The 13168-nt window shown below is 38.8% G+C and overlaps 4 protein-coding genes across 4 annotated transcripts; 1 reads left to right on the forward strand and 3 right to left on the reverse strand.

The window, feature by feature from the left end:
* Positions 1-2871: 2871 nt before the first annotated feature.
* LOC9317120 (glutathione S-transferase U1) lies at positions 2872-3945 on the reverse strand. The gene is made up of 2 exons (XM_021030177.1): positions 3516-3945; positions 2872-3410 (listed from the first exon to the last, which is right to left on the reverse strand). Exons 1-2 carry the CDS (start codon positions 3834-3836, stop codon positions 3057-3059), a joined length of 675 nt encoding a protein of 224 aa, XP_020885836.1. The 5' UTR covers positions 3837-3945; the 3' UTR covers positions 2872-3056.
* A 2190-nt stretch (positions 3946-6135) lies between these two features.
* LOC9317121 (glutathione S-transferase U4) lies at positions 6136-7171 on the reverse strand. The gene is made up of 2 exons (XM_002881008.2): positions 6815-7171; positions 6136-6616 (listed from the first exon to the last, which is right to left on the reverse strand). Exons 1-2 carry the CDS (start codon positions 7130-7132, stop codon positions 6248-6250), a joined length of 687 nt encoding a protein of 228 aa, XP_002881054.1. The 5' UTR covers positions 7133-7171; the 3' UTR covers positions 6136-6247.
* An 845-nt stretch (positions 7172-8016) lies between these two features.
* Positions 8017-8804, reverse strand: LOC9317122 (17.6 kDa class I heat shock protein 2). The gene has a single exon (XM_021027896.1). It carries the CDS (start codon positions 8658-8660, stop codon positions 8196-8198), a length of 465 nt encoding a protein of 154 aa, XP_020883555.1. The 5' UTR covers positions 8661-8804; the 3' UTR covers positions 8017-8195.
* Positions 8805-9600: 796 nt separating this feature from the next.
* Positions 9601-13145, forward strand: LOC9317123. Its single transcript, XM_021027890.1, has 3 exons — positions 9601-9874; positions 10196-12561; positions 12646-13145. The coding sequence occupies exons 2-3, from the start codon at positions 10285-10287 to the stop codon at positions 12961-12963; spliced, it is 2595 nt and encodes an 864-aa protein (XP_020883549.1). The 5' UTR covers positions 9601-9874; positions 10196-10284; the 3' UTR covers positions 12964-13145.
* Positions 13146-13168: the final 23 nt, after the last annotated feature.

A 13168-nucleotide genomic window follows, 5' to 3' on the forward strand; every position in this document is an offset into this window, starting at 1 on the left:
TTGATTGCATCTTTATTGGTTATGCATTGCATTCCAAGGCATATAGGTTTTATGTCATAGAACCTAATGATTCTATAGCGGTTCACACCGTAATTGAGTCAAGAGATGCAATATTTGATGAGAATCGTTTCTCGACGATACCTAGACAAAAGGATTTAGTTCCTAGTTCAAGTGGAACAAAGGAAGGAGACGACACGTTCGTTCCTCCTAACGAGTCACCTACGCTTCGTAAGAGTAAACGAGGGAGAATCGAAAAATCTTTCGGTCCCGATTTTCAACTTTACTTAGTTGAAGGGACAAGAGATGAGACTGGTTTCCAATACTCATATTGTTATCATATTGATGATGAACCTAGAACTTTTAGTGAGGCTATGATGTCTAATGACGTTATTTTTTGGAAAGAAGCCGTAAATGATGAAATGGATTCCATCATGGGAAATAATACGTGGTTCTTAACGGATCTCCCACCCGGTTGCAAGCCTTTAGCCTGCAAATGGATCTTCAAGAAGAAGATAAAAGTCGATGGAACGATCGACAAGTTTAAAGCTCGGTTGGTTGTTCAAGGTTTTAGACAAAAGGAAGGCATTGATTATTTCGATACATATGCTCCGGTTGTTAGGATCTCCTCTATAAGGTTATTAATTGGTTTAGCATCCATTCATAACCTTGTGATCCACCAAATGGATGTCAAGACGGCATTCTTAAATGGCGTCTTGGAAGAAGAGGTGTATATGAAACAACCCGAAGGGTTTGTTATGCCTGGTAATGAACATAAGGTGTGTAAGTTGGTAAAGTCATTGTATGGTCTAAAGCAAGCACCTAAACAGTGGCATCAAAGGTTTGACGAGGCTGTCTTGTCAAATGGGTTTGAATTAAATCAGTCGGACAAGTGTTTATATAGCAAATTTGATGATTCCGGTAATGGAGTGATCATTTGTTTATATGTTGATGACATGTTGATCTTTGGCACCAACCTTAGACAAGTAGAACTTACAAAAGAGTTCTTGTCATCAAATTTTGCCATGAAAGACATGGGGGAGGCGGAGGTGATTCTTGGAATTCGAATCAAGCGTGAGAACAAAGGAATATCTTTAACTCAATCACATTACATTGAGAAGGTGCTTAAAAAGTTCAATTATGAAAATTGTTCTCCCGTGAGCACTCCCATGGATGCGAGCGTGAAGCTTATGCCTAATACGGGACAAGCGGTATCACAACTCGAGTACTCACGAGTAATTGGTTGCTTAATGTATGTCATGACTAGCACTAGACCGGATATAGCTTTTGCGGTAGGAAAGTTGAGTAGATACACTAGTAATCCTAGTACTCATCATTGGCAAGCTATAAGGCGGGTGCTCAAGTACTTGAAAGGAACCATAAACTATGGTTTATCATATTTTGGATTTCCTTCGGTCTTAGAAGGATATTCGGATGCAAGTTGGAACAACAACGAGGATAATCATTCTTCTACAAGTGGTTGGGTGTTCCTACTCGGGGGAGGTGCCATTTCATGGGCATCAAAGAAACAGACTTGTATTACAAATTCTACTATGGAATCGGAATTTGTAGCATTAGCGGCTGCAGGGGGAGAGGCGGAATGGTTAAGACACCTAGTCTCCGAGATTCCATTGTGGCCGAAACCGGTGTCACCCATTTCTATCCATTGCGATAGTCAAGCTACTTTGGCTAAGGCCTATAGCCAAGTGTATAACGGTAAGTCGCGACACCTAGGCTTAAGACATAGCGGGATACGTGAGCTGATCACTCATGGGGTGATTACTATAGGATTTATTCGGTTTGAACAAAATCTAGCGGATCACTTGACAAAAGGATTAGCTAGAGACTTGGTGATCAAGTCGGCTAAAGGGATGGGATTAAAGTCCATTTGAAATCTCTAATGGTGGGATACCCAATTCCCCTCTAATACAACGTTAGAGGCTGAATTCAATGCGGAAAGCCCACACTTAGAGATTGAAGCACTAGTTTATATCATCCCAAAGTAAGTGCTTAGATCTGCAAGAAAAGGTTAGGTTGAAGTTTTCTTCTAAATAGATCTTTTGAAAAATTGCATTTTGCAGATGCAAGATTAAAAAATCTACCTATATGGGTGTGAAGTGTAGCCGCTTCAATAAGCTCGGACTTGGCTTTGTATACTCTCATGAATGGATAAGGACACATGGCTTATAATAGTGTCAAGGATAAACAGTTAGAGTAGTGAGTGAATTCGTGTGTGTATTATCTTCATGTGCTCAAAATGAGTTGAAGGATTCAATCCGTAGGACATCCTAATTCTCGGGCATTTGGAATGTGTAATATCACTAAGATGTAAATTCAATCGTCGTCACGACATTTACATTTATGCATGAGTTTGGTTTATGTGTTGTTAATTTTGTGAATCAAAGATTACACTTAAATGGGGGAGGAATGTTGGATATTTAAGTGTACGTGATACTTAAGTGTATGTACATCGTCGGTTATTCACGAATGTTGGATATTTAAGTGTACGTACATCGACAGTTAGTGTACGTACATCGACGGTTATTCACCAACCATCGCACCTTTTGTACAAACGGTTATTATATTAAACGTACGGTTGCAAACGTATGTGAAAACCGTTGATCACTATAAAACTCTGTTTCTCTGGTGTCAAAAGGGACAGAGAAGAACAGAGCACGAGAGTTTCACAAGATCAAAGATTGAAAGAATCTTTGGATATAAACACATAAACAAAACACAAATCTCTATTTGTTTCTCTTGTATCTTAGCCTAGAACAAGAGAGAACTTTGATTGTCTTATCCTACAAGGGATTTCGTGTAACCCAAGGCTTGAGAAAGGTCGAAATACTCTTTAAGGAAAGTGCTCACGTGCGCGATTCAATCATTATCCAAGTTCACATTCGTTACGTCCCGGAGTTACAAAGCCTGTATCCACAACACTTGATCTATACATTTCTAATACCATACTGCTACATTCCATCTCTAATTCGAAACGTTTCAATATAAAACGATGCAAGCATATAAATCAAATATTTCCGGAGGCAAGAAGTATCTTTAATTTAGGCAGACTTAATTGTCTCTGCAATTTTGGTCATGCGCTCAATTTGTTTATCTCTTGGAGGAATACATCCCCTCACGGCCTCAACTTCTTCCAAATTCTTGATCCATCTATTTAATTCCGGAAACTTCTCCCCTGGAATCATATCAATTCCTATACCTTCCCAAAGTCTAGCTAGACAAAATGGGATCATACTTCCTGCGATCATGTCCAAGAATCCGATTGTCTTGCCGCCGAAGAAATCTTTTCCAGTGACTTCTTTCTCAAGAAACGTAAGCATTTCCCTAGTCTCTTCAATAGCAACCTCTCTTCCTTTCTCTGCTTTTACCAGGGACCTGAACCCTAGTGTTAGGATCTGCAAGTTATGATCAATATATAAGCAAAAGAATAATATTTTCTTATGCATAGAATCCTGATTTAAATGTTTTTTCAATTAATCTGCAAAACAATATTAATATACCTGCTCATCAATGAACTTGGCCCAGAATCGAGCCATGGCTTTCTCGTAAGGATCTTGAGGAAGAATTGGATTGTTCTTCCATGTCTGATCGATGTATTCGAGAATCAGATGTGACTCGAGTAATATTTTATCATTGTGGACAAGAACCGGAACTTTCTTGTGAAGCGGGTTTAGCTCAAGAAGCAAAGGGGTCTTGTTGGGTAAATCTTCCTCCAAGTATTCGTATGGTACGCCTTTAAGTTTGAGAGCCATCTCGACTCGACGACTAAAAGGGCTTGCCCAAAACCCTAGAAGCTTCACACTCTCTTCTTTCTCAGTCATTCGATCTCTCTCGCTTTTTGGTATCTAACTCCTCTGTTTCTTGCACTACTTTTCTCTTTGTGTTTCGTTTACTTGATTGATTACTTTAGTTTACTATATATTATATATATAAATGAGGTTATGAGTGGTGCAAATAAACAAATAAATAAAAGGACCATTTTGCTTTCTTGTCTTCGTATCCGAGGATATCTTGAAGATCAAACCAGAAAATAAACAAATAAATAAAAGGACCATTTTGCTTTCTCTTTGTATCCGATGACCGATGATATCTTGAAGATCAAACCAGAAAAGGATTAATTTATATTTTAAGGTATGCACGTCATTGCCAACGTCATTCGTCTTATTGTTTAAGATATTTGACTAATACTTGAGAGTTTCTAATCTCCAGTCAATTAGATGACCAAGAAAAAACAAATCTCCAAATGATTACGTTATACAATTTATATTTTAAGACTCATTTGTTGAAAAGGTTAAAAACTGAGAGATTAGTGTGTCGATTATGTTTGTAACATACATATTTGTTTTGAAGAGTCTATTTTTTGGCCAATTCATTGTGTGCCAAACATTTGAAGGAGACCTAATAAAGATCTTCATGATCATACATAGAGGTCAAAGTGGTTGGAGCCACATGAGCCAAATGTAAAAATTAGAATCCTCATGAACTTTGATCATGTGTGTACTTAACAACTGAGATCCCAAGAGTAAAACAAGAAACAATAACAAAATATGAAGCAGCCGCATCGGAAAAAGATCCCTTGATTTAGGGGTTGATGCAGCAGTATCTTTAACCCCTTCCTCCATCATCTCCATCACCATCGCTTTAATCTAAAAGCTCCAACTTGCTTACTTATAGCCAGATGCGTAAACAGAGAAAACTTTCACCCACCATTCGATCCCCACCCAAAAAGTTTTTGCGGATCAATTACTAACTTTGTTAGTGTTTTGAAGGTCAAATTTGACATGATCTCAGGGATATGATATAGTATAAGAACTAGACATGCATCCGAATTTCGAAGATCGAAATGCGTATAGGTTAGAAGATTCAAAAAACATTTCTAAAATTTTCTCCCACCAAAAAAAAGTTTCGGCGGCCAAAAGGATTAGAAAAGATTCAACAACGGCGAAACAATAACTCACTTGGTTAGCATCGTTATTTTACAGTCAAATTAAACATGATCTCGTGCATATGATAGATTGTAAGAACTAGAAAGGCATCCAGATTTCGATAATCGAAAGTCGTATGGGCCGAAGATATAAAAAAAAATACATTTCTAAAATACCGCCATCCGATCTCACTTGCTTGTAGTACCTAACTCCTCCGTTTCTTAACTTATCTAACTACTCTGTTTTTTTTTCCCCCCAATAGTTCTGTCTTTTGTTAGCTTGATTGATCCCTACTTAATACTTTACTAAATATAAATGTGGCTATGGGTTGTGAAAATGAGGATGTCGTTGGTAAATATATTAATAAAAATACCATTTCGGTTTATCTTTGTATCCAATATATCTTGAAGATCAAACCAGAAAAAGACGGTTGACCTTGCGACTGAAGTAGAGAGAGCTGATCGTTTGTCCCGCGAGACGAGAGGTACTAGTCCGAGAGTCGAAAGAATGATTGCTTGGAAACCACCGACGGGGGAGTGGTGGAAGCTGAATACTGACGGCGCTTCTCGGGGTAATCCGGGGCTGGCTACCGCGGGTGGGGTCTTACGGGACGGTGCTGGACATTGGCGTGGCGGCTTTTCACTGAACATTGGTGTATGTTCGGCGCCACTGGCTGAGCTATGGGGGGTATACTATGGTCTCTACATAGCCTGGGAGAGGGGATGCAGGCGGTTGGAGTTGGAGGTGGACTCGGAGTTGGTGGTTGGGTTCTTACAGACGGGGATCAATGATTCGCATCCTCTGTCGGTCCTGGTACGCTTGTGCCATGGCTTTATTTCTAGGGACTGGATAGTCCGTGTATCGCACGTTTATAGGAAAGCTAATCGTCTCGCTGATGGGTTGGCCAACTATGCTTTTACTTTGCCTTTAGGCTTTCACGCTTTTGATTTTGCTCCACCTTTTGTGGAAGCGTTTGTTGAGGATGATGACCGCGGAACTGCGTTTCCAAGGCATGTCCGTTTGTAATTTTTTCAAGTTCATTAATAAGATACAGAGAGGCTTGACTCCCTGTTTCTTACCAAAAAAAAAGAAAAAGACGGTTGACTATTTGTAAATTTTTAAGGCATGCACGTCATTGCTAACAACATCACCAAATTTTTTCTTTTTATCTTTAGTCGAACCAGATTAAACAAAATACTCTACTAACTCCACGCATATTTGCCCATCCTTATTTAGTTAAATCGTTCATAAAACTTTTAAATAAAAAGGGGATACAATCATACAAACATATATGAATCAACGAGTATTTATGTTTGTCTCTTATAGGCCGATTTAACTCTCTCTTCATTTCTTTTCAAGTGCTTAATATGTTCCTCTCTTGGAGGTACACATTCCCTCACGATCTCACCCTCATTCAACTTCTTGATCCATCTATTTAATGCTGGAAACTTCTCCTCCGGAATCATATCAATACCCATAAATTCCCATGCTCGAACTCCACAATACGGAATCATACTTCCGACAATCATGTCCAAGAAACCGATAGTCTTGCCTCCATAGAAATCTTTTCCGGTGACTTCCTTCTCAAGAAACATAATTAGTTCTCGAGCCTCTTCAATTGCAACCTCTATTCCTTTCTCGGCTTTCACTAAAGACCTGAACCCTGCTGGTGCGACCTACAAGACATATAAATGTAACTAACCATTTCATTACAAGATAATGCAAATAATTTTCAAATATCTGAAAATGTATGAGTTTCTAGTTTGTCCATAAAAAAAGTATGAGTTTCTAGTAATTGGTGGTTCTATATATACCTTGACAACTAAAAATCACATATGCAATTAGATGATAAAGGAATTGGAATGTAGATTTACTTGTTCATCAACGAATTTGGCCAAGAGCCGAGCCATGGCTTTATCGTACGGATCTTGAGGTAGAATTGGATTGTTTGTCCATGTTTGGTCGATGTATTCGAGTATCAGATTTGACTCGAGTATCGGTTTACCATTGTGGACAAGAACCGGGACCTTCTTGTGAACCGGGTTAAGCTCAAGAAGCAAAGGACTCTTGTTCATCAAATCTTCTTCCAAGTACTCGTATGGTACACCTTTGAGTTTGAGAGCCATCTTGACCCGACATGTGAAAGGGCTTGCCCAAAAACCTAGAAGCCTCACTTCCTCTTCTTTCTCCATTTCACTAGCTTTTTTTCTCTAACTCCTCCTTCTTTTAGTCTTCGTCTTTTGACTTCTTTTTTTCCTTTTTCTTTTTTGTATTTGTTATCATGATTGATTAATGTGCTTAAACGACGTCGTGTCAGGAAGAAAAGAGACCATTTGCTTTCATTTGGTAATTGGTATCCACTATCCACTAAGGTGAAGCCAAAAATACAACTTTCACCACGTCATGGCTCACGTGACATGGTCATTTTCTTTTTTTTTTTTTTTTTTTTTTTGACATCTTTAGATCGACAAGATCCGATCCATAGCTAATCCCTATTACGCGGAGTAACGCGACTTAGTGAAGTCGAACTCCGGTGGGGAAGGCGGAGTCAAGTGGACTTAACCACTTGACTAAAGACACATCCCCACATGGTCATTTTCTTTAGAATGGGACTTTTGGTATTTTTTATTCTATCTGGACTCGGTTCGGTTTGACTCATAGTCCAATCTGTTATGTTAATGTTTGATAGGAAGATATAACATTGTAGTAAGTAGACAAATGTTTATGATTAAAAATATTTTCTTTTTCTGTGATGATTTTCATATTCAGAAAATTTGAAAGTAAATAACATAGTAAAACAGAAGAATTCAATTATCAAACAAAATGTTAATACTATTGAAAAGAAATGATGATATCTGAATCAAAATATAACATGTATAGTGTGAACATTTTCAATTTTTGGTTGTGGTGTTCGTTCGGTCTTGATTCAAATGAGTTCGGTTCGGCTATTCTGGTTTAGTAAAACCCAAATTAAGCGAAATCATTTCGTCGGTTAAAGGGTTAGACATGCTTTTTGTGTTTTTGTGAAAGATTTTAAGTTGCATACAACAACACTTAAAAACTTGCCTGATTAAACTTCTTTAGAATTTAGACAATCGTTAATAACTATTATTTATTCCATACATAATAAAGATACATCATAACTCAAACTGATTAGTAATTATTCTGATTTAGATAGACTCACACACTTAGAAACCAGAAGCACAACCAAAACAAACACAAGAAACTCCGGCGACAAAACTCGAACCAAAATACTCAACCAGTGATCTGAATTGACTTCACATCAGCCTTCTTAGTCTCAGCCTTAGGCACAGTCACAGTCAACACACCATTCTCCATCGCAGCCTTAACTTGATCCATCTTCACATTCTCCGGCAACCTAAACCTCCTCGTAAACTGTCCACTCGATCTCTCCACACGGTGCCACGTGTCATTCTTATCTTCTTTCTCCACGTGTCTCTCTCCACTGATCTTCAAAACACTATCTTCCTCCATCTCAACTTTCACTTCTTCTTTCTTCAATCCCGGCAAATCCGCTTTGAACACGTGCGCCTCCGGCGTCTCTCTCCAGTCCACACGTGCGTTAACGATCGCAGAGTTTTCACGTGAAAGCGAAGATGATGTAAGTTCTTTGAATGGATCCCAAACGTCAAGAGAGAAAGGATCAAAGATGTTGTTGCCACGCCTGTTGTTGTTGAAGAAGCTTGGAATCATCGACATTTTTAGAGAATTTGATTTGCTTTCTTTGCTTGAAGAAACTTTTGATGATGTTTGTGTGAACTTTGATTATTCGACTTCTGATGAAAAACACAAGAGGATTTGTGAAGATATTTAAAGGCACAACCGAAATTTCCCGAGGTTCTCGAATTTACGGGAAATATCGAAACATCTAGAGGACGTGAATGAAAAAATCAGGTGGATCTAGAAAATTCTAGGAGATTTTGAGGTTGTTTGAGCTTAATGGGCCTTTATGGGCTCTAAAAATATGTCCATAACGGGCTGGTCCCTTCTTAAAATTCGTTATTACTTTTGTAATGCTATTGTTGCTGCTGCTGATCTCTCTACTAGGAAGGACATCCTGAATTTGGAGATATCCATTACCGTTGTTACCCTATTCGACCCTTACGGGTAATAGATCCACCTCGAAAAAATGGATATATCGACAGATAAGTATTCTTTTTTTAAAAAAAAAAACTGGTTTCTACCGATTATCCGATTCGACTTGTGAAACCGAATCGAATATCAAAATAATTGAACTCTAATCACTATCCAAAAAATTCTAAAACTTTACTTTTAAATAAGTACATAATCTGAAACATTTAAGACTGTCTGAGTAATATGGGCCATGGGCTTTAAAACCAATTATATAACGTGCTGAATTAAATTGAATATTACTAAAAAACTGGGCCCATCTTAATTCTCCAATCAATTAAGAGGATTAAACTAATCCAACGGTGGATATAAGACTTTAAGCTCCACTAAGTAGGGTCACGATGACGTAACTTCCCGCGTTCATTATGGAATCTTGAGCGTACGATTCTACTATTGGGGGCCCATCTTAAAAAATTCTACTGTTTTTTTTACTAAATCCGTCGGCCACAAAAAGATATGTTTTTATTATTTATTTATTCCTCCAAAAAAAAAAAAACAACTTCGACGAAAGACTCGGCGAACAAAACACACTCGCTTCAACAACTCTCTCTCTCTACTTGTCACTCTCTATCTACATACAAAATTAACAAAGCTCTCAAATCCTCTCTCTTTCTCTTCCTCTCTCTACTTCTGTAGCTGATAGGGTCAGCTTCGTCGGCGCTATTTCTGCCGGATTTCACGGACGATTTGAGATCTGTTCTTCCTTCTTATTATTCCTCCTCCTGATCTGATTTCACACTAATCTGCTTCACTCTCTGTGTTTACTTACTGATTCCATCGAGGTACGTCTCGAATTTTCAAGCTTTTTTCACTCTCCGACACTGTCAATAATCGTTTTCATTTGCCAGTAAAATGTTTTGTCTGCGAAGAAATTTATGTTTTCTGCTTAAGCCTTTCCTGTTACTAATCTTGTTTTTTAGTGCTTCTTTGGTAAACTTAGAATGTGATTTTGTTTTGGTCTTTTGATGATACTTAATCTAATCAGATCCCATTGATTCTTAAGGATCTAAAAATGTCATGATCTGTGTGTGTGGATAAGAAAGATGTACTTTTTTTTTTGGTATTTGTTATGACATTTTACCATTTTTTTTTTGTTTCTACAGTAAAAAAAATGTGGAGCATTTCAAGCTTTTGCAGTATAATGGGAAGCTAAGGAGTCATCTGAGTGAAACGTTTGAAACTTGTATAACAGATGGAGTGTCGTTTGGAGTTGAAGAAGGGTTCTTGTGATAGACCACCTTTTGTGGCTGCTGAGAAGAAGGTACTGACTAAGGAAAACTTAAAGTCATTTACACCGGATAAGTTTAGAGATGACAAACGCGGGTTGTCTTACTCCGATTTCCACCGCGAGATTACGAAAAAAGTTGAAGATGTATGTCCCAAACGGTTGGAGAATCGTTTGAAGTCAAGGATAGGTAGAACTGCGTCTGGAGAAAGAGATCTTGTGAAGTACAAGTCTTATGTTCCGAGTTATATAAAGAAATGTGATAAAGTTGAAGAGAAGAGTGTTAAAGCTGGTGGCATTGTTGGTTCACAGGAGCTAAGGAATAATAAGCAAGTTAGTGATAAACTGATGGATAAGCATACGAGGTCTTCGTTGTCTAACACAAGCACATCGTCTTCACTTTGGACTGATGAATCATCTACTGATTCTAGTAGAGGTCTTTGTGCTTCTCTATTTCGTAAAAAGATCAATCATCCTCCATTGCAGTATTATCTGATGTCATCTAAGCCAGGGGATAATTTTCAAGATTTGGAGCCACCTCGAGATAACGGTGATAGTACTTCCGAATGTCATATCACCGACACGCAAGGGGGTCCCGTTAGAAGAGATGGACAGTTTCATCAAACCCCTCGTGAAACTGCATTCCAACAGAATGAGAAGAAAGATACTGATGTTAAGATGCTTCCAAAAACTAGAAGTTTCTTTAGTCCATCTAAGCCAGATAGTCCTTCTTGCACACGGATAATATCAAAGAATCTAGCCGAGGATTTTAAGAAAAAAGGAGAGAAGTTGGAAGAGAGAATCCGAAATCCTCGTGTTCATGATCTCTTTGGAAAAGAAAAGCCTGCTGCTGTATTTGTACCAGGGATTGTTTCTCAGAAACAGTTTATTGGTTTGTCAAAGTTCTATGATTCAAAAGTGTTACTGGCTGAGCGAGTGGCGGAAACAAACCGAAAGGGATTCCCAGAGAGGTTATTATATGGGAAAAGTACAGTTCTGGACTCTGATGTAGGTCATTTCCGACGCGAATCTGATGGAAGTAAGCCATTCTTAAAACGTATCAGCTTCTTATCAGAAAGATCATGTTCAGCTCCACGATCAAGAAAGGCTGAATCTAGTCCCTCCAGGAGCAGGACTCTAGATAGAAGGTCAACAGAAACATTTCCCAAACAGTCAGATCAGAAACCAGCTAAAGTTGTATCAGAAAGAGCAAGGAGCATTTCACCATTTCGCCGACTCAGCTTCAGCATTGGAAAGTCCAGCAAAAACTCCAGCGCCGAAGATGCTAAGACTCCTCCACACTTAAGCACAGCACTTATTTCATCACGAGCTGGTCTAGAGAATCCATCTGCGTCTTCTTTCAGTGACAGCTCTTCTTTTGATAAAACCAGTGCAGCAAACAGAGGCAGGTCTAGTCCGTTGAGAAGGTTACTCGATCCTTTAATGAAACCAAAATCAAGCCACTCATGTAGATCTCCTGAGCCATCACATAAGGAAGCACCTTCAAGGCAACAAAAGGATATTCTTTCTGACAGTCAACCATCTTCGTCGTCCCTTTTGTCGAGAAATGGAAGATCTTCAACTGTTCAGGCTCTATTTCGTGTGACATCTAAGAATGATCAACCACTTTTCACTTTTGCGGTTGAAAAGGAACAAAGTATTACCGCAGCCACAATAAGAAAACAGACTCCTCCAGAGAAGGAAGACTCTGGACTCAAGTATACTTTTTTCACTGTTCAAGAAGTACAGAAGAAAAATGCAAAATGGATGAACCACAACAGGAAGGTCCAAAGCCAAGAGTACACATCCAACATTGTCGCTCAGATGAGAGTCTCAGATCCTAAGCCTCTGATTCTCGCTGGAGAAAGACCTGTCGATAACCTCTTAGCTAGAGAATTTGTACTCGTCGCATCTGAATCGCAGCGGACTAACGAGCTAGCTGCCATGGTGATCAAGATACCAAAACTTACAGTCACAAGCTCAACCAAAGACCAGAAACAGAACGAAACCACTCTTGGAGATTACTTTGCAGACGTTAACGCAACAGTGGTACTTCCAAGTGGAATTCACAGTCTCCCGCACAAAGGAGGGCCTTCATCGCTGATCCAACGATGGAAATCAGGTGGATCATGTGACTGTGGAGGCTGGGACATGGGCTGCAACCTTAGAATCCTCACAAATCAGCATAATAAACACAGAAACCCTTCTCCTTCCACTTCAGATGCCTTCAAGCTTTTCTTTCAGGTTTCCATAACATCTCAAAACTGTGAATACTAACATCAACATTTGGCTAAATTATGAAATCTCACTAATGTGAATTTGTTGCAGGGAGGATTACAGGATAATAACAACCAACCATACTTGAGTTTCACTACATACAGAGAAGGAGTTTACGCGGTTGAGTACAATACATCGCTCTCACTCTTGCAAGCATTCTCCATTTGTATAGCTGTTAACGAGGGACGGAATCCGTCAAAGACCGCCATGGAACCGAACAGTTCACGTGTAGCGAACAAAGCTCATGGAGGAGAGATGTCATCGATTCAAAACGAGAGGTTGAAGTCATTTTCAGGTCCTATTGAAGCCGAAGCTCCGGCGAGGTATCTCACACACCACCCACCTTTGTCTCCTGTTGGGAGAGTTTAGTTACTTCTTCAAATAAATCTGCCTATATATGTTTTTTATATATATATTTTCTCTTTTTAGTCTCTAATGGGGTTCGTATTTTCTATGTAATTACCGTGTGGAAGTAGATTACGTTAAATAGAAATTTGTGAAACTTGTGTTAATCGAATATCCACCCATTAATGTTTAAGCAAATTATGTTCTTTCTTCTTCTATTATCGTGTTC

The sequence above is a fragment of the Arabidopsis lyrata genome, assembly GCF_000004255.2.
Source record: "Arabidopsis lyrata subsp. lyrata unplaced genomic scaffold ARALYscaffold_4, whole genome shotgun sequence".
In the NCBI taxonomy this organism is placed as follows: Eukaryota; Viridiplantae; Streptophyta; class Magnoliopsida; order Brassicales; family Brassicaceae; genus Arabidopsis; species Arabidopsis lyrata.